Source organism: Heterodontus francisci, unplaced genomic scaffold (genome assembly GCF_036365525.1).
Source record: "Heterodontus francisci isolate sHetFra1 unplaced genomic scaffold, sHetFra1.hap1 HAP1_SCAFFOLD_1128, whole genome shotgun sequence".
Taxonomy (NCBI): Eukaryota; Metazoa; Chordata; class Chondrichthyes; order Heterodontiformes; family Heterodontidae; genus Heterodontus; species Heterodontus francisci.
In genome coordinates this window covers 6,250-31,402 of record NW_027140568.1, presented here as the reverse complement: position 1 = coordinate 31,402, position 25,153 = coordinate 6,250, and the positions used below count along the sequence as shown (strand labels likewise).

The following is a 25,153-nucleotide window of genomic DNA, read 5'->3' as shown; positions in this document are numbered from 1 at the left end:
GCCGCACTGTCGGAGGGTCAGTACTGAGGGAGTGCAGCACTGTCGGAGGGTCAGTACTGAGTGAGCACCGCATTGTCGGAGGGTCAGTTCTGAGGGAGCGCCGCACTGTCGGAGGGTCAGTGCTGAGGGAGCGCCGCGCTGTCGGAGTGTAAGTACTGAGGCAGTGCCGCACTGTCGGAGGGTCAGTACTCAAGGAGTGCCACACTGTCGGAGGGTAAGTACTGAGGGAGCTCCGCATTGTCGGAGGGTCAGTACCGAGGGAGCACCGTGCTGTCGGAGGGTCAGTACGGAGGGAGTGCCGCACGGTCGGAGGGTCAGTACTGAGGGAGTGCCGCACTGTCGGAGGGACAGTACTGAGGGAGTGCCGCACTGTCGGAGGGACAGAAATGAGGGAGCGCCGTACTGTCGGGGAGTCAGTACTGAGGGAGCGCCGCTCTGTCGGAGGGTCAGTACCGAGGGAGTGCCGCACTGTCGGAGGGTCAGTACCGAGGGAGCACCGCGCTGTCGGAGGGTCAGTACCGAGGGAGTGCTCCACTGTCGGAGGGTCAGTACTGAGGGAGTGCCACGCTGTCAAAGGGTCAGTACTGAGGGAGCACTGCGCTGTCGGAGGGTCAGTACTGAGGGAGCGCCGCACTGTCGGAGGGTCGGTACTGAGGGAGCGCCGCACTGTCGGTGGGTCAGTACTGAGGGAGTGCCGCACTGTCGGAGGGTCAGTATTGTGGGAGTGCCGCACTGTCAGAGGGTCAGTACTGAGTGAGCACCGCATTGTCGGAGGGTCAGTATTGTGGGAGTGCCGCACTGTCGGAGGGTCAGTACTGAGGGAGTGCAGCACTGTCGGAGGGTCAGTACTGAGTGAGCACCGCATTGTCGGAGGGTCAGTACTGAGGGAGCGACGCACTGTCGGAGGGTCAGTCCTGAGGGAGCGCCGCGCTTTCGGAGTGTCAGTACTGAGGGAGTGCCGCACTGTCGGAGGGTCAGTACTCAAGGAGTGCCACACTGTCGGAGGGTAAGTACTGAGGGAGCTCCGCATTCTCGGTGGGTCAGTACCGAGGGAGCACCGTGCTGTCGGAGGGTCAGTACGGAGGGAGTGCCGCACGGTCGGAGGGTCAGTACTGAGGGAGCGCCGCATTGTCGGAGGGTCAGTACTGAGGGGGTGCTGCACTGTCAGTGGGTCAGTACTGAGGGAGCGCCGCACTGTCGGAGGATCAGTACTGAGGGAGTGCCACACTGTCGGAGGGTCAGTACTGAGGGAGTGCTGCACTGTCAGTGGGTCAGTACTGAGGGAGCGCCGCACTGTCGGAGGATCAGTACTGAGGGAGTGCCACACTGTCGGAGGGTCAGTACTGAGGGAGTGCTGCACTGTCAGTGGGACAGTACTGAGGGAGTGCTGCACTGTCAGAGGTCAGTACTGAGGGAGTGCCACACTGTCGGAGGGTCAGTACTGAGGGAGTGCTGCACTGTCAGTGGGACAGTACTGAGGGAGTGCTGCACTGTCAGAGGTCAGTACTGAGGGAGTGCCACACTGTCGGAAGGTCAGTACTGAGGGAACGCCGCACTGTCAGTGGGACAGTACTCAGGGAGTGCTGCACTGTCAGTGGGACAGTACTGAGGGAGTGCTGCACTGTCAGTGGGACAGTACTGAGGGAACGCCGCACTGTCGGAGGGTCAGTACTGAGGGAGTGCCGCACAGTCGGAGGGTCAGGACTGAGGGAGCGCTGCACTGTCAGTGGGACAGTACTGAGGGAGTGCTGCACTGTCGGAGGGTCAGTACTGAGGGAACGCCGCACTGTCAGAGGGACAGTACTGAGGGAGTGCCGCACTGTCGGAGGGTCAGTACTGATGGAACGCCGCACTGTCGGAGGGTCAGTACTGAGGGAGCGCCGCACTGTCGGAGGGTCAGTACTGAGGGAGCGCCGCACTGTCGGAGGGTCAGTACTGAGGGAGTGCTGCACTGTCAGTGGGTCAGTACTGAGGGAGCGCCGCACTGTCGGAGGATCAGTACTGAGGGAGTGCCACACTGTCGGAATGTCAGTACTGAGGGAGCGCCGCACTCTCGGAGGGTCAGTACTGAGGGAGCGTCGCACTCTCGGAGGGTCAGTACTGAGGGAGCGTCGCACTCTCGGAGGGTCAGTACTGAGTGAGTGCAGCACTGTCGGAGGGACAGTACTGAGGGAGCGCCGCACTGTCGGAGGGTCAGTACTGAGAGAGCGCCGCACTGTCGGAGGGTCAGTACTGAGGGAGCGCCGCACTGTCGGAGGGTCAGTACTGACTGAGTGCCGCACTGTCGGAGGGTCAGTACTGACTGAGTGCCGCACTATCGGAGGGTCAGTACTGTGGGAGTGCCGCACTGTCGGAGGGTCAGTACTGAGGGAGTGCAGTACTGTCGGAGGGTCAGTACTGAGGGAGCGCCGCACTGTCGGAGGGTCAGTACTGAGGGTGCGCCGCACTGTTGGAGGGTCAGTACTGTGGGAGTGCCGCACTGTCGGAGGGTCAGTACTGAGGGAGTGCAGCACTGTCGGAGGGTCAGTACTGAGTGAGCACCGCATTGTCGGAGGGTCAGTTCTGAGGGAGCGCCGCACTGTCGGAGGGTCAGTGCTGAGGGAGCGCCGCGCTGTCGGAGTGTAAGTACTGAGGCAGTGCCGCACTGTCGGAGGGTCAGTACTCAAGGAGTGCCACACTGTCGGAGGGTAAGTACTGAGGGAGCTCCGCATTGTCGGAGGGTCAGTACCGAGGGAGCACCGTGCTGTCGGAGGGTCAGTACGGAGGGAGTGCCGCACGGTCGGAGGGTCAGTACTGAGGGAGTGCCGCACTGTCGGAGGGACAGTACTGAGGGAGTGCCGCACTGTCGGAGGGACAGAAATGAGGGAGCGCCGTACTGTCGGGGAGTCAGTACTGAGAGAGCGCCGCTCTGTCGGAGGGTCAGTACCGAGGGAATGCCGCACTGTCGGAGGGTCAGTACCGAGGGAGCACCGCGCTGTCGGAGGGTCAGTACCGAGGGAGTGCTCCACTGTCGGAGGGTCAGTACTGAGGGAGTGCCACGCTGTCAAAGGGTCAGTACTGAGGGAGCACTGCGCTGTCGGAGGGTCAGTACTGAGGGAGCGCCGCACTGTCGGAGGGTCAGTACTGAGGGAGCGCCGCACTGTCGGTGGGTCAGTACTGAGGGAGTGCCGCACTGTCGGAGGGTCAGTATTGTGGGAGTGCCGCACTGTCGGAGGGTCAGTACTGAGTGAGCACCGCATTGTCGGAGGGTCAGTATTGTGGGAGTGCCGCACTGTCGGAGGGTCAGTACTGAGGGAGTGCAGCACTGTCGGAGGGTCAGTACTGAGTGAGCACCGCATTGTCGGAGGGTCAGTACTGAGGGAGCGACGCACTGTCGGAGGGTCAGTCCTGAGGGAGCGCCGCGCTTTCGGAGTGTCAGTACTGAGGGAGTGCCGCACTGTCGGAGGGTCAGTACTGAGGGAGCTCCGCATTCTCGGTGGGTCAGTACCGAGGGAGCACCGTGCTGTCGGAGGGTCAGTACGGAGGGAGTGCCGCACGGTCGGAGGGTCAGTACTGAGGGAGCGCCGCATTGTCGGAGGGTCAGTACTGAGGGAGTGCTGCACTGTCAGTGGGTCAGTACTGAGGGAGCGCCGCACTGTCGGAGGATCAGTACTGAGGGAGTGCCGCACTGTCGGAGGGTCAGTACTGAGGGAGTGCTGCACTGTCAGTGGGACAATACTGAGGGAGTGCTGCACTGTCAGTGGGACAGTACTGAGGGAGTGCTGCACTGTCAGAGGTCAGTACTGAGGGAGTGCCACACTGTCGGAAGGTCAGTACTGAGGGAGCGCCGCACTGTCAGTGGGACAGTACTCAGGGAGTGCTGCACTGTCAGTGGGACAGTACTGAGGGAGTGCTGCACTGTCAGTGGGACAGTACTGAGGGAACGCCGCACTGTCGGAGGGTCAGTACTGAGGGAGTGCCGCACAGTCGGAGGGTCAGGACTGAGGGAGCGCTGCACTGTCAGTGGGACAGTACTGAGGGAGTGCTGCACTGTCGGAGGGTCAGTACTGAGGGAACGCCGCACTGTCAGAGGGACAGTACTGAGGGAGTGCCGCACTGTCGGAGGGTCAGTACTGAGGGAACGCCGCACTGTCGGAGGGTCAGTACTGAGGGAGCGCCGCACTGTCGGAGGGTCAGTACTGAGGGAGCGCCGCACTGTCGGAGGGTCAGTACTGAGGGAGCGCCGCACTCTCGGAGGGTCAGTACTGAGGGAGCGTCGCACTCTCGGAGGGTCAGTACTGAGGGAGCGTCGCACTCTCGGAGGGTCAGTACTGAGTGAGTGCAGCACTGTCGGAGGGACAGTACTGAGGGAGCGCCGCACTGTCGGAGGGTCAGTACTGAGAGAGCGCCGCACTGTCGGAGGGTCAGTACTGAGGGAGCGCCGCACTGTCGGAGGGTCAGTATTGACGGAGTGCCGCACTGTCGGAGGGTCAGTACTGAGGGAGTGCAGCACTGTCGGAGGGTCAGTACTGAGGGAGCGCCGCACTGTCGGAGGGTCAGTACTGAGGGAGCGCCGCACTGTCGGAGGGTCAGTACTGTGGGAGTGCCGCACTGTCGGAGGGTCAGTACTGAGGGAGTGCAGCACTGTCGGAGGGTCAGTATTGAGTGAGCACCGCATTGTCGGAGGGTCAGAACTGAGGGAGCGACGCACTGTCGGAGGGTCAGTACTGAGGGAGCGCCGCGCTTTCGGAGTGTCAGTACTGAGGGAGTGCCGCACTGTCGGAGGGTCAGTACTCAAGGAGTGCCACACTGTCGGAGGGTAAGTACTGAGGGAGCTCCGCATTGTCGGTGGGTCAGTACCGAGGGAGCAGCGTGCTGTCGGAGGGTCAGTCCGGAGGGAGTGCCGCACGGTCGGAGGGTCAGTACTGAGGGAGCGCCGCATTGTCGGAGGGTCAGTACTGAGGGAGTGCTGCACTGTCAGTGGGTCAGTACTGAGGGAGCGCCGCACTGTCGGAGGATCAGTACTGAGGGAGTGCCACACTGTCGGAGGGTCAGTACTGAGGGAGTGCTGCACTGTCAGTGGGACAATACTGAGGGAGTGCTGCACTGTCAGTGGGACAGTACTGAGGGAGTGCTGCACTGTCAGTGGGACAGTACTGAGGGAGTGCTGCACTGTCAGTGGGACAGTACTGAGGGAGTGCTGCACTGTCAGTGGGACAGTACTGAGGGAGTGCTGCACTGTCAGTGGGTCAGTACTGAGGGAGTGCCGCACAGTCGGAGGGTCAGGACTGAGGGAGCGCTGCACTGTCAGTGGGACAGTACTGAGGGAGTGCCACACTGTCAGTGGGACAGTACTGAGGGAGTGCTGCACTGTCAGTGGGTCAGTACTGAGGGAGTGCCGCACAGTCGGAGGGTCAGGACTGAGGGAGCGCTGCACTGTCAGTGGGACAGTACTGAGGGAGTGCCACACTGTCGGAAGGTCAGTACTGAGGGAACGCCGCACTGTCAGTGGGACAGTACTCAGGGAGTGCTGCACTGTCAGTGGGACAGTACTGAGGGAGTGCTGCACTGTCAGTGGGACAGTACTGAGAGAACACCGCACTGTCGGAGGGTCAGTACTGAGGGAGTGCCGCACAGTCGGAGGGTCAGGACTGAGGGAGCGCTGCACTGTCAGTGGGACAGTACTGAGGGAGTGCTGCACTGTCGGAGGGTCAGTACTGAGGGAACGCCGCACTGTCAGAGGGACAGTACTGAGGGAGTGCCGCACTGTCGGAGGGTCAGTACTGAGGGAACGCCGCACTGTCGGAGGGTCAGTACTGAGGGAGCGCCGCACTGTCGGAGGGTCAGTACTGAAGGAGCGCCGCACTGTCGGAGGGTCAGTACTGAGGGAGCGCCGCACTGTCGGAGGGTCAGTACTGAGGGAGCGCCGCACTCTCGGAGGGTCAGTACTGAGTGAGTGCAGCACTGTCGGAGGGACAGTACTGAGGGAGCGCCGCACTGTCGGAGGGTCAGTACTGAGAGAGCGCCGCACTGTCGGAGGGTCAGTACTGAGAGAGCGCCGCACTGTCGGAGGGTCAGTACTGAGGGAGCGCCGCACTGTCGGAAGGTCAGTACTGACGGAGTGCCGCACTGTCGGAGGGTCAGTACTGTGGGAGTGCCGCACTGTCGGAGGGTCAGTACTGAGGGAGTGCCGCACTGTCGGAGGGTCAGTACTGAGGGAGTGCAGCACTGTCGGAGGGTCAGTACTGAGGGAGCGCCGCACTGTCGGAGGGTCAGTACTGAGGGAGCGCCGCACTGTCGGAGGGTCAGTACTGAGGGAGCGCCGCACTGTCGGAGGGTCAGTACTGAGGGAGCGCCGCACTGTCGGAGGGTCAGTACTGTGAGAGTGCCGCACTGTCGGAGGGTCAGTACTGAGGGAGTGCAGCACTGTCGGAGGGTCAGTACTGAGTGAGCACCGCATTGTCGGAGGGTCAGTACTGAGGGAGCGACGCACTGTCGGAGGGTCAGTACTGAGGGAGCGCCGCGCTTTCGGAGTGTCAGTACTGAGGGAGTGCCGCACTGTCGGAGGGTCAGTACTTAAGGAGTGCCACACTGTCGGAGGGTAAGTACTGAGGGAGCTCCGCATTGTCGGTGGGTCAGTACCGAGGGAGCACCGTGCTGTCGGAGGGTCAGTCCGGAGGGAGTGCCGCACGGTCGGAGGGTCAGTACTGAGGGAGCGCCGCATTGTCGGTGGGTCAGTACTGAGGGAGTGCCGCACTGTCGGAGGGTCAGTATTGTGGGAGTGCCGCACTGTCGGAGGGTCAGTACTGAGTGAGCACCGCATTGTCGGAGGGTCAGTATTGTGGGAGTGCCGCACTGTCGGAGGGTCAGTACTGAGGGAGTGCAGCACTGTCGGAGGGTCAGTACTGAGTGAGCACCGCATTGTCGGAGGGTCAGTACTGAGGGAGCGACGCACTGTCGGAGGGTCAGTCCTGAGGGAGCGCCGCGCTTTCGGAGTGTCAGTACTGAGGGAGTGCCGCACTGTCGGAGGGTCAGTACTCAAGGAGTGCCACACTGTCGGAGGGTAAGTACTGAGGGAGCTCCGCATTCTCGGTGGGTCAGTACCGAGGGAGCACCGTGCTGTCGGAGGGTCAGTACGGAGGGAGTGCCGCACGGTCGGAGGGTCAGTACTGAGGGAGCGCCGCATTGTCGGAGGGTCAGTACTGAGGGAGTGCTGCACTGTCAGTGGGTCAGTACTGAGGGAGCGCCGCACTGTCGGAGGATCAGTACTGAGGGAGTGCCGCACTGTCGGAGGGTCAGTACTGAGGGAGTGCTGCACTGTCAGTGGGACAATACTGAGGGAGTGCTGCACTGTCAGTGGGACAGTACTGAGGGAGTGCTGCACTGTCAGAGGTCAGTACTGAGGGAGTGCCACACTGTCGGAAGGTCAGTACTGAGGGAGCGCCGCACTGTCAGTGGGACAGTACTCAGGGAGTGCTGCACTGTCAGTGGGACAGTACTGAGGGAGTGCTGCACTGTCAGTGGGACAGTACTGAGGGAACGCCGCACTGTCGGAGGGTCAGTACTGAGGGAGTGCCGCACAGTCGGAGGGTCAGGACTGAGGGAGCGCTGCACTGTCAGTGGGACAGTACTGAGGGAGTGCTGCACTGTCGGAGGGTCAGTACTGAGGGAACGCCGCACTGTCAGAGGGACAGTACTGAGGGAGTGCCGCACTGTCGGAGGGTCAGTACTGAGGGAACGCCGCACTGTCGGAGGGTCAGTACTGAGGGAGCGCCGCACTGTCGGAGGGTCAGTACTGAGGGAGCGCCGCACTGTCGGAGGGTCAGTACTGAGGGAGCGCCGCACTCTCGGAGGGTCAGTACTGAGGGAGCGTCGCACTCTCGGAGGGTCAGTACTGAGGGAGCGTCGCACTCTCGGAGGGTCAGTACTGAGTGAGTGCAGCACTGTCGGAGGGACAGTACTGAGGGAGCGCCGCACTGTCGGAGGGTCAGTACTGAGAGAGCGCCGCACTGTCGGAGGGTCAGTACTGAGGGAGCGCCGCACTGTCGGAGGGTCAGTATTGACGGAGTGCCGCACTGTCGGAGGGTCAGTACTGAGGGAGTGCAGCACTGTCGGAGGGTCAGTACTGAGGGAGCGCCGCACTGTCGGAGGGTCAGTACTGAGGGAGCGCCGCACTGTCGGAGGGTCAGTACTGTGGGAGTGCCGCACTGTCGGAGGGTCAGTACTGAGGGAGTGCAGCACTGTCGGAGGGTCAGTATTGAGTGAGCACCGCATTGTCGGAGGGTCAGAACTGAGGGAGCGACGCACTGTCGGAGGGTCAGTACTGAGGGAGCGCCGCGCTTTCGGAGTGTCAGTACTGAGGGAGTGCCGCACTGTCGGAGGGTCAGTACTCAAGGAGTGCCACACTGTCGGAGGGTAAGTACTGAGGGAGCTCCGCATTGTCGGTGGGTCAGTACCGAGGGAGCACCGTGCTGTCGGAGGGTCAGTCCGGAGGGAGTGCCGCACGGTCGGAGGGTCAGTACTGAGGGAGCGCCGCATTGTCGGAGGGTCAGTACTGAGGGAGTGCTGCACTGTCAGTGGGTCAGTACTGAGGGAGCGCCGCACTGTCGGAGGATCAGTACTGAGGGAGTGCCACACTGTCGGAGGGTCAGTACTGAGGGAGTGCTGCACTGTCAGTGGGACAATACTGAGGGAGTGCTGCACTGTCAGTGGGACAGTACTGAGGGAGTGCTGCACTGTCAGTGGGACAGTACTGAGGGAGTGCTGCACTGTCAGTGGGACAGTACTGAGGGAGTGCTGCACTGTCAGTGGGTCAGTACTGAGGGAGTGCCGCACAGTCGGAGGGTCAGGACTGAGAGAGCGCTGCACTGTCAGTGGGACAGTACTGAGGGAGTGCCACACTGTCAGTGGGACAGTACTGAGGGAGTGCTGCACTGTCAGTGGGTCAGTACTGAGGGAGTGCCGCACAGTCGGAGGGTCAGGACTGAGGGAGCGCTGCACTGTCAGTGGGACAGTACTGAGGGAGTGCCACACTGTCGGAAGGTCAGTACTGAGGGAACGCCGCACTGTCAGTGGGACAGTACTCAGGGAGTGCTGCACTGTCAGTGGGACAGTACTGAGGGAGTGCTGCACTGTCAGTGGGACAGTACTGAGAGAACACCGCACTGTCGGAGGGTCAGTACTGAGGGAGTGCCGCACAGTCGGAGGGTCAGGACTGAGGGAGCGCTGCACTGTCAGTGGGACAGTACTGAGGGAGTGCTGCACTGTCGGAGGGTCAGTACTGAGGGAACGCCGCACTGTCAGAGGGACAGTACTGAGGGAGTGCCGCACTGTCGGAGGGTCAGTACTGAGGGAACGCCGCACTGTCGGAGGGTCAGTACTGAGGGAGCGCCGCACTGTCGGAGGGTCAGTACTGAAGGAGCGCCGCACTGTCGGAGGGTCAGTACTGAGGGAGCGCCGCACTGTCGGAGGGTCAGTACTGAGGGAGCGCCGCACTCTCGGAGGGTCAGTACTGAGTGAGTGCAGCACTGTCGGAGGGACAGTACTGAGGGAGCGCCGCACTGTCGGAGGGTCAGTACTGAGAGAGCGCCGCACTGTCGGAGGGTCAGTACTGAGAGAGCGCCGCACTGTCGGAGGGTCAGTACTGAGGGAGCGCCGCACTGTCGGAAGGTCAGTACTGACGGAGTGCCGCACTGTCGGAGGGTCAGTACTGTGGGAGTGCCGCACTGTCGGAGGGTCAGTACTGAGGGAGTGCCGCACTGTCGGAGGGTCAGTACTGAGGGAGTGCAGCACTGTCGGAGGGTCAGTACTGAGGGAGCGCCGCACTGTCGGAGGGTCAGTACTGAGGGAGCGCCGCACTGTCGGAGGGTCAGTACTGAGGGAGCGCCGCACTGTCGGAGGGTCAGTACTGAGGGAGCGCCGCACTGTCGGAGGGTCAGTACTGTGAGAGTGCCGCACTGTCGGAGGGTCAGTACTGAGGGAGTGCAGCACTGTCGGAGGGTCAGTACTGAGTGAGCACCGCATTGTCGGAGGGTCAGTACTGAGGGAGCGACGCACTGTCGGAGGGTCAGTACTGAGGGAGCGCCGCGCTTTCGGAGTGTCAGTACTGAGGGAGTGCCGCACTGTCGGAGGGTCAGTACTTAAGGAGTGCCACACTGTCGGAGGGTAAGTACTGAGGGAGCTCCGCATTGTCGGTGGGTCAGTACCGAGGGAGCACCGTGCTGTCGGAGGGTCAGTCCGGAGGGAGTGCCGCACGGTCGGAGGGTCAGTACTGAGGGAGCGCCGCATTGTCGGAGGGTCAGTACTGAGGGAGTGCTGCACTGTCAGTGGGTCAGTACTGAGGGAGCGCCGCACTGTCGGAGGATCAGTACTGAGGGAGTGTCACACTGTCGGAGGGTCAGTACTGAGGGAGTGCTGCACTGTCAGTGGGACAATACTGAGGGAGTGCTGCACTGTCAGTGGGACAGTACTGAGGGAGTGCTGCACTGTCAGAGGGTCAGTACTGAGGGAGTGCCACACTGTCGGAAGGTCAGTACTGAGGGAACGCCGCACTGTCAGTGGGACAGTACTCAGGGAGTGCTGCACTGTCAGTGGGACAGTACTGAGGGAGTGCTGCACTGTCAGTGGGACAGTACTGAGGGAACGCCGCACTGTCGGAGGGTCAGTACTGAGGGAGTGCCGCACAGTCGGAGGGTCAGGACTGAGGGAGCGCTGCACTGTCAGTGGGACAGTACTGAGGGAGTGCTGCACTGTCGGAGGGTCAGTACTGAGGGAACGCCGCACTGTCGGAGGGTCAGTACTGAGGGAGCGCCGCACTGTCGGAGGGTCAGTACTGAAGGAGCGCCGCACTGTCGGAGGGTCAGTACTGAGGGAGCGCCGCACTGTCGGAGGGTCAGTACTGAGGGAGCGACGCACTCTCGGAGGGTCAGTACTGAGTGAGTGCAGCACTGTCGGAGGGACAGTACTGAGGGAGCGCCGCACTGTCGGAGGGTCAGTACTGAGGGAGTGCCGCACTGTCGGAGGGTCAGTACTGACGGAGTGCCGCACTGTCGGAGGGTCAGTACTGACGGAGTGCCGCACTGTCGGAGGGTCAGTACTGAGGGAGTGCAGCACTGTCGGAGGGTCAGTACTGAGGGAGCGCCGCACTGTCGGAGGGTCAGTACTGAGGGAGCGTCGCACTCTCGGAGGGTCAGTACTGAGTGAGTGCAGCACTGTCGGAGGGACAGTACTGAGGGAGCGCCGCACTGTCGGAGGGTCAGTACTGAGAGAGCGCCGCACTGTCGGAGGGTCAGTACTGAGAGAGCGCCGCACTGTCGGAGGGTCAGTACTGAGGGAGCGCCGCACTGTCGGAAGGTCAGTACTGACGGAGTGCCGCACTGTCGGAGGGTCAGTACTGAGGGAGTGCCGCACTGTCGGAGGGTCAATACTGAGGGATGTGCCGCACTGTCGGAGGGTCAGTACTGAGGGAGTGCAGCACTGTCGGAGGGTCAGTACTGAGGGAGCGCCGCACTGTCGGAGGGTCAGTACTGAGGGAGCGCCGCACTGTCGGAGGGTCAGTACTGTGGGAGTGCCGCACTGTCGGAGGGTCAGTACTGTGGGAGTGCCGCACTGTCGGAGGGTCAGTACTGAGTGAGCACCGCATTGTCGGAGGGTCAGTACTGAGGGAGCGACGCACTGTCGGAGGGTCAGTACTGAGGGAGCGCCGCGCTTTCGGAGTGTCAGTACTGAGGGAGTGCCGCACTGTCGGAGGGTCAGTACTCAAGGAGTGCCACACTGTCGGAGGCTAAGTACTGAGGGAGCTCCGCATTGTCGGTGGGTCAGTACCGAGGGAGCACCGTGCTGTCGGAGGGTCAGTCCGGAGGGAGTGCCGCACGGTCGGAGGGTCAGTACTGAGGGAGCGCCGCATTGTCGGAGGGTCAGTACTGAGGGAGTGCTGCACTGTCAGTGGGTCAGTACTGAGGGAGCGCCGCACTGTCGGAGGATCAGTACTGAGGGAGTGCCACACTGTCGGAGGGTCAGTACTGAGGGAGTGCTGCACTGTCAGTGGGACAATACTGAGGGAGTGCTGCACTGTCAGTGGGACAGTACTGAGGGAGTGCTGCACTGTCAGAGGGTCAGTACTGAGGGAGTGCCACACTGTCGGAAGGTCAGTACTGAGGGAACGCCGCACTGTCAGTGGGACAGTACTCAGGGAGTGCTGCACTGTCAGTGGGACAGTACTGAGGGAGTGCTGCACTGTCAGTGGGACAGTACTGAGGGAACGCCGCACTGTCGGAGGGTCAGTACTGAGGGAGTGCCGCACAGTCGGAGGGTCAGGACTGAGGGAGCGCTGCACTGTCAGTGGGACAGTACTGAGGGAGTGCTGCACTGTCGGAGGGTCAGTACTGAGGGAACGCCGCACTGTCGGAGGGTCAGTACTGAGGGAGCGCCGCACTGTCGGAGGGTCAGTACTGAGGGAGCGCCGCACTGTCGGAGGGTCAGTACTGAGGGAGCGCCGCACTGTCGGAGGGTCAGTACTGAGGGAGCGTCGCACTGTCGGAGGGTCAGTACTGAGTGAGTGCAGCACTGTCGGAGGGACAGTACTGAGGGAGCGCCGCACTGTCGGAGGGTCAGTACTGAGGGAGCGCCGCACTGTCGGAGGGTCAGGACTGAGGGAGCGCCGCACTGTCGGAGGGTCAGGACTGAGGGAGCGCCGCACTGTCGGAGGGTCAGTACTGACGGAGTGCCGCACTGTCGGAGGGTCAGTACTGAGGGAGTGCAGCACTGTCGGAGGGTCAGTACTGAGGGAGCGCCGCACTGTCGGAGGGTCAGTACTGAGGGAGCGCCGCACTGTCGGAGGGTCAGTACTGTGGGAGTGCCGCACTGTCGGAGGGTCAGTACTGAGGGAGTGCAGCACTGTCGGAGGGTCAGTACTGAGTGAGCACCGCATTGTCGGAGGGTCAGTACTGAGGGAGCGCCGCACTGTCGGAGGGTCAGTACTGAGGGAGCGCCGCGCTGTCGGAGGGTCAGTACTGAGGGAGTGCCGCACTGTCGGAGGGTCAGTACTCAAGGAGTGCCACACTGTCGGAGGGTCAGTACTGAGGGAGCTCCGCATTGTCGGAGGGTCAGTACCGAGGGAGCACCGTGCTGTCGGAGGGTCAGTACTGAGGGAGTGCAGCACTGTCGGAGGGTCAGTACTGAGGGAGTGCCGCACGGTCGGAGGGTCAGTACTGAGGGAGTGCCGCACTGTCGGAGGGACAGTACTGAGGGAGTGCCGCACTGTCGGAGGGACAGAAATGACGGAGCGCCGCACTGTCGGAGGGACAGAAATGAGGGAGCGCCGCTCTGTCGGAGGGTCAGTACCGAGGGAGTGCCGCACCGTCGGAGGGTCAGTACCGAGGGAGCACCGCGCTGTCGGAGGGTCAGTACCGAGGGAGTGCCGCACTGTCGGAGGGTCAGTACTGAGGGAGTGCCACGCTGTCAAAGGGTCAGTACTGAGGGAGCACTGCGCTGTCGGAGGGTCAGTACTGAGGGAGCGTCACTCCATCAGAGGGTCAGTACTGAGGGAGTGCTGCACTGTCAGTGGGTCAGTACTGAGGGAGCGCCGCACTGTCGGAGGATCAGTACTGAGGGAGCGCCACACTGTCGGAGGGTCAGTACTGAGGGAGTGTTACACTGTCGGAGGGTCAGTACTGAGGGAGTGCTACACTGTCGGAGGGTCAGTACTGAGGGAGTGCCGCACTGTCGGAGGGTCAGTACTGAGGGAGCGCTGCACTGTCAGTGGGACAGTACTGAGGGAGTGCTGCACTGTCAGTGGGACAGTACTGAGGGAGTGCTGCACTGTCAGTGGGACAGTACTGAGGGAGTGCTGCACTGTCAGTGGGACAGTACTGAGGGAGTGCTGCACTGTCAGTGGGACAGTACTGAGGGAGTGCTGCACTGTCAGTGGGACAGTACTGAGGGAGTGCTGCACTGTCAGTGGGACAGTACTGAGGGAGTGCTGCACTGTCAGTGGGACAGTACTGAGGGAGTGCTGCACTGTCAGAGGGTCAGTACTGAGGGAACGCCGCACTGTCAGTGGGACAGTACTGAGGGAGTGCTGCACTGTCGGAGGGTCAGTACTGAGGGAACGCCGCACTGTCAGAGGGACAGTACTGAGGGAGTGCTGCACTGTCGGAGGGTCAGTACTGAGGGAACGCCGCACTGTCGGAGGGTCAGTACTGAGGGAACGCCGCACTGTCAGAGGGATAGTACTGAGGGAGTGCCGCACTGTCAGTGGGTCAGTACTGAGGGAGTGCCGCACTGTCAGAGGGACAGTACTGACGGAGTGCCGCACTGTCAGAGGGACAGTACTGACGGAGTGCCGCACTGTCAGAGGGTCAGTACTGAGGGTGTGCCGCACTGTCAGAGGGACAGTACTGACGGAGTGCCGCACTGTCAGAGGGACAGTACTGAGGATGAGCGGCACTGTCGGAGGGTGAGTGCTGAGGGAACGCCGCACTGTCAGAGGGACAGTACTGAGGGAGTGCTGCACTGTCGGAGGGTCAGTACTGAGGGAGTGCTGCACTGTCGGAGGGTCAGTACTGAGGGAGCGCCGCACTGTCGGAGGGTCAGTGCTGAGGGAGTGCTGCACTGTCAGAGGGTCAGTAATGAGGGAGTGCCGCACTGTCGGAGGGTCAGTACTGAGGGAACGCCGCACTGTCAGAGGGTCAGTACTGAGGGAGCGCCGCACTGTCGGAGGGTCAGTGCTGAGGGAGTGCTGCACTGTCAGAGGGTCAGTAATGAGGGAGTGCCGCACTGTCGGAGGGTCAGTACTGAGGGAGCGCCGCACTGTCGGAGGGTCAGTACTGAGGGAGTGCTGCACTGTCAGAGGGTCAGTACTGAGGGAGTGCCGCACTGTCAGAGGGTCAGTACCGAGGGAGCGCCGCACTGTCAGAGGGTCAGTACTGAGGAAGCGCCGCACTGTCGGAGGGTCAGTACTGAGGGAGTGCCGCACCGTGGGAGGGTCAGTACCGAGGGAGTGCCGCGCCGTCGGAGGGTCAGTATTGAGGGAGTGCCGCACTGTCGGAGGGTCAGTACTGAGGGAGTGCCGCACTGTCGGAGGGTCAGTACTGAGGGAGCGCCGCGCTGTCGGAGTGTCAGTACTGAGGGAGTGCCGCACTGTCGGAGGGTCAGTACTCAAGGAGTGCCACACTGTCGGAGGGTAAGTACTGAGGGAGCTCCGCATTGTCGGAGGGTCAGTACCGAGGGAGCACCGTGCTGTCGGAGGGAGTGCCGCACGGTCGGAGGGTCAGTACTGAGGGAGTGCCGCACTGTCGGAGGGACAGTACTGAGGGAGTGCCGCACTGTCGGAGGGACAGAAATGAGGGAGCGCCGCACTGTCGGGGAGTCAGTACTGAGGGAGCGCCGCTCTGTCGGAGGGTCAGTACCGAGGGAGTGCCGCACCGTCGGAGGGTCAGTACCGAGGGAGCACCGCGCTGTCGGAGGGTCAGTACCGAGGGAGTGCTGCACTGTCGGAGGGTCAGTACTGAGGGAGCGCCGCACTGTCAGAGGGACAGTACTGAGGAAGCGCCGCACTGTCAGAGGGTCAGTACTGAGGGAGTGCCGCACCGTGGGAGGGTCAGTACCGAGGGAGTGCCGCGCCGTCGGAGGGTCAGTACTGAGGGAGCGCTGCACTGTCAGTGGGACAGTACTGAGGGAGTGCTGCACTGTCGGAGGGTCAGTACTGAGGGAACGCCGCACTGTCAGAGGGACAGTACTGAGGGAGTGCCGCACTGTCGGAGGGTCAGTACTGAGGGAACGCCGCACTGTCGGAGGGTCAGTACTGAGGGAGCGCCGCACTGTCGGAGGGTCAGTACTGAAGGAGCGCCGCACTGTCGGAGGGTCAGTACTGAGGGAGCGCCGCACTGTCGGAGGGTCAGTACTGAGGGAGCGCCGCACTCTCGGAGGGTCAGTACTGAGTGAGTGCAGCACTGTCGGAGGGACAGTACTGAGGGAGCGCCGCACTGTCGGAGGGTCAGTACTGAGAGAGCGCCGCACTGTCGGAGGGTCAGTACTGAGAGAGCGCCGCACTGTCGGAGGGTCAGTACTGAGGGAGCGCCGCACTGTCGGAAGGTCAGTACTGACGGAGTGCCGCACTGTCGGAGGGTCAGTACTGTGGGAGTGCCGCACTGTCGGAGGGTCAGTACTGAGGGAGTGCCGCACTGTCGGAGGGTCAGTACTGAGGGAGTGCAGCACTGTCGGAGGGTCAGTACTGAGGGAGCGCCGCACTGTCGGAGGGTCAGTACTGAGGGAGCGCCGCACTGTCGGAGGGTCAGTACTGAGGGAGCGCCGCACTGTCGGAGGGTCAGTACTGAGGGAGCGCCGCACTGTCGGAGGGTCAGTACTGTGAGAGTGCCGCACTGTCGGAGGGTCAGTACTGAGGGAGTGCAGCACTGTCGGAGGGTCAGTACTGAGTGAGCACCGCATTGTCGGAGGGTCAGTACTGAGGGAGCGACGCACTGTCGGAGGGTCAGTACTGAGGGAGCGCCGCGCTTTCGGAGTGTCAGTACTGAGGGAGTGCCGCACTGTCGGAGGGTCAGTACTTAAGGAGTGCCACACTGTCGGAGGGTAAGTACTGAGGGAGCTCCGCATTGTCGGTGGGTCAGTACCGAGGGAGCACCGTGCTGTCGGAGGGTCAGTCCGGAGGGAGTGCCGCACGGTCGGAGGGTCAGTACTGAGGGAGCGCCGCATTGTCGGAGGGTCAGTACTGAGGGAGTGCTGCACTGTCAGTGGGTCAGTACTGAGGGAGCGCCGCACTGTCGGAGGATCAGTACTGAGGGAGTGTCACACTGTCGGAGGGTCAGTACTGAGGGAGTGCTGCACTGTCAGTGGGACAATACTGAGGGAGTGCTGCACTGTCAGTGGGACAGTACTGAGGGAGTGCTGCACTGTCAGAGGGTCAGTACTGAGGGAGTGCCACACTGTCGGAAGGTCAGTACTGAGGGAACGCCGCACTGTCAGTGGGACAGTACTCAGGGAGTGCTGCACTGTCAGTGGGACAGTACTGAGGGAGTGCTGCACTGTCAGTGGGACAGTACTGAGGGAACGCCGCACTGTCGGAGGGTCAGTACTGAGGGAGTGCCGCACAGTCGGAGGGTCAGGACTGAGGGAGCGCTGCACTGTCAGTGGGACAGTACTGAGGGAGTGCTGCACTGTCGGAGGGTCAGTACTGAGGGAACGCCGCACTGTCGGAGGGTCAGTACTGAGGGAGCGCCGCACTGTCGGAGGGTCAGTACTGAAGGAGCGCCGCACTGTCGGAGGGTCAGTACTGAGGGAGCGCCGCACTGTCGGAGGGTCAGTACTGAGGGAGTGCCGCACCGTGGGAGGGTCAGTACCGAGGGAGTGCCGCGCCGTCGGAGGGTCAGTACTGAGGGAGCGCTGCACTGTCAGTGGGACAGTACTGAGGGAGTGCTGCACTGTCGGAGGGTCAGTACTGAGGGAACGCCGCACTGTCAGAGGGACAGTACTGAGGGAGTGCCGCACTGTCGGAGGGTCAGTACTGAGGGAACGCCGCACTGTCGGAGGGTCAGTACTGAGGGAGCGCCGCACTGTCGGAGGGTCAGTACTGAAGGAGCGCCGCACTGTCGGAGGGTCAGTACTGAGGGAGCGCCGCACTGTCGGAGGGTCAGTACTGAGGGAGCGCCGCACTCTCGGAGGGTCAGTACTGAGTGAGTGCAGCACTGTCGGAGGGACAGTACTGAGGGAGCGCCGCACTGTCGGAGGGTCAGTACTGAGAGAGCGCCGCACTGTCGGAGGGTCAGTACTGAGAGAGCGCCGCACTGTCGGAGGGTCAGTACTGAGGGAGCGCCGCACTGTCGGAAGGTCAGTACTGACGGAGTGCCGCACTGTCGGAGGGTCAGTACTGTGGGAGTGCCGCACTGTCGGAGGGTCAGTACTGAGGGAGTGCCGCACTGTCGGAGGGTCAGTACTGAGGGAGTGCAGCACTGTCGGAGGGTCAGTACTGAGGGAGCGCCGCACTGTCGGAGGGTCAGTACTGAGGGAGCGCCGCACTGTCGGAGGGTCAGTACTGAGGGAGCGCCGCACTGTCGGAGGGTCAGTACTGAGGGAGCGCCGCACTGTCGGAGGGTCAGTACTGTGAGAGTGCCGCACTGTCGGAGGGTCAGTACTGAGGGAGTGCAGCACTGTCGGAGGGTCAGTACTGAGTGAGCACCGCATTGTCGGAGGGTCAGTACTGAGGGAGCGACGCACTGTCGGAGGGTCAGTACTGAGGGAGCGCCGCGCTTTCGGAGTGTCAGTACTGAGGGAGTGCCGCACTGTCGGAGGGTCAGTACTTAAGGAGTGCCACACTGTCGGAGGGTAAGTACTGAGGGAGCTCCGCATTGTCGGTGGGTCAGTACCGAGGGAGCACCGTGCTGTCGGAGGGTCAGTCCGGAGGGAGTGCCGCACGGTCGGAGGGTCAGTACTGAGGGAGCGCCGCATTGTCGGAGGGTCAGTACTGAGGGAGTGCTGCACTGTCAGTGGGTCAGTACTGAGGGAGCGCCGCACTGTCGGAGGATCAGTACTGAGGGAGTGTCACACTGTCGGAGGGTCAGTACTGAGGGAGTGCTGCACTGTCAGTGGGACAATACTGAGGGAGTGCTGCACTGTCAGTGGGACAGTACTGAGGGAGTGCTGCACTGTCAGAGGGTCAGTACTGAGGGAGTGCCACACTGTCGGAAGGTCAGTACTGAGGGAACGCCGCACTGTCAGTGGGACAGTACTCAGGGAGTGCTGCACTGTCAGTGGGACAGTACTGAGGGAGTGCTGCACTGTCAGTGGGACAGTACTGAGGGAACGCCGCACTGTCGGAGGGTCAGTACTGAGGGAGTGCCGCACAGTCGGAGGGTCAGGACTGAGGGAGCGCTGCACTGTCAGTGGGACAGTACTGAGGGAGTGCTGCACTGTCGGAGGGTCAGTACTGAGGGAACGCCGCACTGTCGGAGGGTCAGTACTGAGGGAGCGCCGCACTGTCGGAGGGTCAGTACTGAAGGAGCGCCGCACTGTCGGAGGGTCAGTACTGAGGGAGCGCCGCACTGTCGGAGGGTCAGTACTGAGGGAGCGACGCACTCTCGGAGGGTCAGTACTGAGTGAGTGCAGCACTGTCGGAGGGACAGTACTGAGGGAGCGCCGCACTGTCGGAGGGTCAGTACTGAGGGAGTGCCGCACTGTCGGAGGGTCAGTACTGACGGAGTGCCGCACTGTCGGAGGGTCAGTACTGACGGAGTGCCGCACTGTCGGAGGGTCAGTACTGAGGGAGTGCAGCACTGTCGGAGGGTCAGTACTGAGGGAGCGCCGCACTGTCGGAGGGTCAGTACTGAGGGAGCGTCGCACTCTCGGAGGGTCAGTACTGAGTGAGTGCAGCACTGTCGGAGGGACAGTACTGAGGGAGCGCCGCACTGTCGGAGGGTCAGTACTGAGAGAGCGCCGCACTGTCGGAGGGTCAGTACTGAGAGAGCGCCGCACTGTCGGAGGGTCAGTACTGAGGGAGCGCCGCACTGTCGGAAGGTCAGTACTGACGGAGTGCCGCACTGTCGGAGGGTCAGTACTGAGGGAGTGCCGCACTGTCGGAGGGTCAATACTGAGGGATGTGCCGCACTGTCGGAGGGTCAGTACTGAGGGAGTGCAGCACTGTCGGAGGGTCAGTACTGAGGGAGCGCCGCACTGTCGGAGGGTCAGTACTGAGGGAGCGCCGCACTGTCGGAGGGTCAGTACTGTGGGAGTGCCGCACTGTCGGAGGGTCAGTACTGTGGGAGTGCCGCACTGTCGGAGGGTCAGTACTGAGTGAGCACCGCATTGTCGGAGGGTCAGTACTGAGGGAGCGACGCACTGTCGGAGGGTCAGTACTGAGGGAGCGCCGCGCTTTCGGAGTGTCAGTACTGAGGGAGTGCCGCACTGTCGGAGGGTCAGTACTCAAGGAGTGCCACACTGTCGGAGGCTAAGTACTGAGGGAGCTCCGCATTGTCGGTGGGTCAGTACCGAGGGAGCACCGTGCTGTCGGAGGGTCAGTCCGGAGGGAGTGCCGCACGGTCGGAGGGTCAGTACTGAGGGAGCGCCGCATTGTCGGAGGGTCAGTACTGAGGGAGTGCTGCACTGTCAGTGGGTCAGTACTGAGGGAGCGCCGCACTGTCGGAGGATCAGTACTGAGGGAGTGCCACACTGTCGGAGGGTCAGTACTGAGGGAGTGCTGCACTGTCAGTGGGACAATACTGAGGGAGTGCTGCACTGTCAGTGGGACAGTACTGAGGGAGTGCTGCACTGTCAGAGGGTCAGTACTGAGGGAGTGCCACACTGTCGGAAGGTCAGTACTGAGGGAACGCCGCACTGTCAGTGGGACAGTACTCAGGGAGTGCTGCACTGTCAGTGGGACAGTACTGAGGGAGTGCTGCACTGTCAGTGGGACAGTACTGAGGGAACGCCGCACTGTCGGAGGGTCAGTACTGAGGGAGTGCCGCACAGTCGGAGGGTCAGGACTGAGGGAGCGCTGCACTGTCAGTGGGACAGTACTGAGGGAGTGCTGCACTGTCGGAGGGTCAGTACTGAGGGAACGCCGCACTGTCGGAGGGTCAGTACTGAGGGAGCGCCGCACTGTCGGAGGGTCAGTACTGAGGGAGCGCCGCACTGTCGGAGGGTCAGTACTGAGGGAGCGCCGCACTGTCGGAGGGTCAGTACTGAGGGAGCGTCGCACTGTCGGAGGGTCAGTACTGAGTGAGTGCAGCACTGTCGGAGGGACAGTACTGAGGGAGCGCCGCACTGTCGGAGGGTCAGTACTGAGGGAGCGCCGCACTGTCGGAGGGTCAGGACTGAGGGAGCGCCGCACTGTCGGAGGGTCAGGACTGAGGGAGCGCCGCACTGTCGGAGGGTCAGTACTGACGGAGTGCCGCACTGTCGGAGGGTCAGTACTGAGGGAGTGCAGCACTGTCGGAGGGTCAGTACTGAGGGAGCGCCGCACTGTCGGAGGGTCAGTACTGAGGGAGCGCCGCACTGTCGGAGGGTCAGTACTGTGGGAGTGCCGCACTGTCGGAGGGTCAGTACTGAGGGAGTGCAGCACTGTCGGAGGGTCAGTACTGAGTGAGCACCGCATTGTCGGAGGGTCAGTACTGAGGGAGCGCCGCACTGTCGGAGGGTCAGTACTGAGGGAGCGCCGCGCTGTCGGAGGGTCAGTACTGAGGGAGTGCCGCACTGTCGGAGGGTCAGTACTCAAGGAGTGCCACACTGTCGGAGGGTCAGTACTGAGGGAGCTCCGCATTGTCGGAGGGTCAGTACCGAGGGAGCACCGTGCTGTCGGAGGGTCAGTACTGAGGGAGTGCAGCACTGTCGGAGGGTCAGTACTGAGGGAGTGCCGCACGGTCGGAGGGTCAGTACTGAGGGAGTGCCGCACTGTCGGAGGGACAGTACTGAGGGAGTGCCGCACTGTCGGAGGGACAGAAATGACGGAGCGCCGCACTGTCGGAGGGACAGAAATGAGGGAGCGCCGCTCTGTCGGAGGGTCAGTACCGAGGGAGTGCCGCACCGTCGGAGGGTCAGTACCGAGGGAGCACCGCGCTGTCGGAGGGTCAGTACCGAGGGAGTGCCGCACTGTCGGAGGGTCAGTACTGAGGGAGTGCCACGCTGTCAAAGGGTCAGTACTGAGGGAGCACTGCGCTGTCGGAGGGTCAGTACTGAGGGAGCGTCACTCCATCAGAGGGTCAGTACTGAGGGAGTGCTGCACTGTCAGTGGGTCAGTACTGAGGGAGCGCCGCACTGTCGGAGGATCAGTACTGAGGGAGCGCCACACTGTCGGAGGGTCAGTACTGAGGGAGTGTTACACTGTCGGAGGGTCAGTACTGAGGGAGTGCTACACTGTCGGAGGGTCAGTACTGAGGGAGTGCCGCACTGTCGGAGGGTCAGTACTGAGGGAGCGCTGCACTGTCAGTGGGACAGTACTGAGGGAGTGCTGCACTGTCAGTGGGACAGTACTGAGGGAGTGCTGCACTGTCAGTGGGACAGTACTGAGGGAGTGCTGCACTGTCAGTGGGACAGTACTGAGGGAGTGCTGCACTGTCAGTGGGACAGTACTGAGGGAGTGCTGCACTGTCAGTGGGACAGTACTGAGGGAGTGCTGCACTGTCAGTGGGACAGTACTGAGGGAGTGCTGCACTGTCAGTGGGACAGTACTGAGGGAGTGCTGCACTGTCAGAGGGTCAGTACTGAGGGAACGCCGCACTGTCAGTGGGACAGTACTGAGGGAGTGCTGCACTGTCGGAGGGTCAGTACTGAGGGAACGCCGCACTGTCAGAGGGACAGTACTGAGGGAGTGCTGCACTGTCGGAGGGTCAGTACTGAGGGAACGCCGCACTGTCGGAGGGTCAGTACTGAGGGAACGCCGCACTGTCAGAGGGATAGTACTGAGGGAGTGCCGCACTGTCAGTGGGTCAGTACTGAGGGAGTGCCGCACTGTCAGAGGGACAGTACTGACGGAGTGCCGCACTGTCAGAGGGACAGTACTGACGGAGTGCCGCACTGTCAGAGGGTCAGTACTGAGGGTGTGCCGCACTGTCAGAGGGACAGTACTGACGGAGTGCCGCACTGTCAGAGGGACAGTACTGAGGATGAGCGGCACTGTCGGAGGGTGAGTGCTGAGGGAACGCCGCACTGTCAGAGGGACAGTACTGAGGGAGTGCTGCACTGTCGGAGGGTCAGTACTGAGGGAGTGCTGCACTGTCGGAGGGTCAGTACTGAGGGAGCGCCGCACTGTCGGAGGGTCAGTGCTGAGGGAGTGCTGCACTGTCAGAGGGTCAGTAATGAGGGAGTGCCGCACTGTCGGAGGGTCAGTACTGAGGGAACGCCGCACTGTCAGAGGGTCAGTACTGAGGGAGCGCCGCACTGTCGGAGGGTCAGTGCTGAGGGAGTGCTGCACTGTCAGAGGGTCAGTAATGAGGGAGTGCCGCACTGTCGGAGGGTCAGTACTGAGGGAGCGCCGCACTGTCGGAGGGTCAGTACTGAGGGAGTGCTGCACTGTCAGAGGGTCAGTACTGAGGGAGTGCCGCACTGTCAGAGGGTCAGTACCGAGGGAGCGCCGCACTGTCAGAGGGTCAGTACTGAGGAAGCGCCGCACTGTCGGAGGGTCAGTACTGAGGGAGTGCCGCACCGTGGGAGGGTCAGTACCGAGGGAGTGCCGCGCCGTCGGAGGGTCAGTATTGAGGGAGTGCCGCACTGTCGGAGGGGTCAGTACTGAGGGAGTGCCGCACTGTCGGAGGGTCAGTACTGAGGGAGCGCCGCGCTGTCGGAGTGTCAGTACTGAGGGAGTGCCGCACTGTCGGAGGGTCAGTACTCAAGGAGTGCCACACTGTCGGAGGGTAAGTACTGAGGGAGCTCCGCATTGTCGGAGGGTCAGTACCGAGGGAGCACCGTGCTGTCGGAGGGAGTGCCGCACGGTCGGAGGGTCAGTACTGAGGGAGTGCCGCACTGTCGGAGGGACAGTACTGAGGGAGTGCCGCACTGTCGGAGGGACAGAAATGAGGGAGCGCCGCACTGTCGGGGAGTCAGTACTGAGGGAGCGCCGCTCTGTCGGAGGGTCAGTACCGAGGGAGTGCCGCACCGTCGGAGGGTCAGTACCGAGGGAGCACCGCGCTGTCGGAGGGTCAGTACCGAGGGAGTGCTGCACTGTCGGAGGGTCAGTACTGAGGGAGCGCCGCACTGTCAGAGGGACAGTACTGAGGAAGCGCCGCACTGTCAGAGGGTCAGTACTGAGGGAGTGCCGCACCGTGGGAGGTCAGTACCGAGGGAGTGCCGCGCCGTCGGAGGGTCAGTACTGAGGGAGTGCCGCACTGTCGGAGGGTCAGTACTGAGGGAGTGCCGCACTGTCGGAGGGTCAGGACTGAGGGAGTGCCGCACTGTCGGACGGTCAGTACTGAGGGAGTGCTGCACTGTCGGAGGGTCAGTACTGAGGGAGTGCCGCACGTGGGAGGGTCAGTACCGAGGGAGTGCCGCGCCGTCGGAGATCAGTACTGAGGGAGTGCCGCACTGTCAGAGGGACAGTACTGAGGGAGTGCTGCACTGTCGGACGGTCAGTACTGAGGGAGTGCTGCACTGTCGGAGGGTCAGTACTGAGGGAGTGCTGCACTGTCGGAGGGTCAGTACTGAGGGAGCGCCGCACTGTCAGAGGGTCAGTACTGAGGGAGCGCCGCACTGTCGGCCTGGGGTAGGCCTGAGGGCGACTGCCCCGAAGGGGACGAGGCGGAGGAGCAGCAAGGGGAGGAGTAGCTGCCATTCACCTACCGGAGTTTCTGTTGAATCGACCGTGGGATCAGTTCCGTTGGAGTCCAGGAGTCCTCGGGGGCAGGAAGCGATGGGAGCGGGGAGAGGGGGGAAAACGTGGAAAATATCAACAGAGCATTAGGATGCGGCCCAGACTGTCTGCAAATTCCCAAAAATATTTCTGCACCCACGTCTCTGGATTCATCGTTCGGGAACAGGAGACCATTCAGCCCCTCTCGAGCGTGTTGCACAGGAACAGAAGGAGGCCCATTCAGCCCCTCTCGGGCCTGTTACACAGGAACAGGAGGAGGCCCATTCAGCCCCTCTCGAGCCTGTTACACAGGAACAGGAGGAGGCCCATTCAGCCCCTCTCGGGCCTGTTACACAGGAACAGAAGGAGGCCCATTCAGCCCCTCTCATCCCTGTTACACAGGAACAGGAGGAGGCCCATTCAGCCCCTCCCTCTCTCGAGCCTGTTACACAGGAGCAGGAGGAGGCCCATTCAGCCCCTCTCGAGCCTGTTCCACAGGAACAGGAGGAGGCCCATTCAGCCCCTCTCGAGCCTGTTACACAGGAACAGGAGGAGGCCCATTCAGCCCCTCTCGAGCCTGTTACACAGGAACAGGAGGAGGCCCATTCAGCCCCTCTCATCCCTGTTACACAGGAACAGGAGGAGGCCCATTCAGCCCTTCTCGGGCCTGTTACACAGGAGCAGGAGGAGGCCCATTCAGCCCCTCTCGAGCCTGTTACACGGGAACAGGAGGAGGCCCATTCAGCCCCTCCCTCTCTCGAGCCTGTACACAGGAGCAGGAGGAGGCCCATTCAGCCCCTCTCGGGCCTGTTACACAGGAACAGGAGGAGGCTCATTCAGCCCCTCTCATCCCTGTTACACAGGAACAGGAGGAGGCTCATTCAGCCC

The 25,153-nt window shown here is 62.3% G+C and overlaps 1 protein-coding gene across 1 annotated transcript in view; it reads right to left on the bottom strand.

Annotated features, from left to right (window-relative positions):
* Positions 1-24,393, bottom strand: part of LOC137360176 (prolyl 3-hydroxylase 1-like) — a gene marked incomplete at its 5' end in the record, with an annotated part of 78,252 nt that extends 53,859 nt beyond the window's left edge. Inside the window, one exon of the mRNA XM_068025724.1 lies at positions 24,256-24,393. Within this exon, the coding sequence (XP_067881825.1) occupies positions 24,256-24,393 (138 nt within the window). The remainder of the gene's footprint in view (positions 1-24,255) is intronic.
* Between the last annotated feature and the right edge of the window lie 760 nt (positions 24,394-25,153).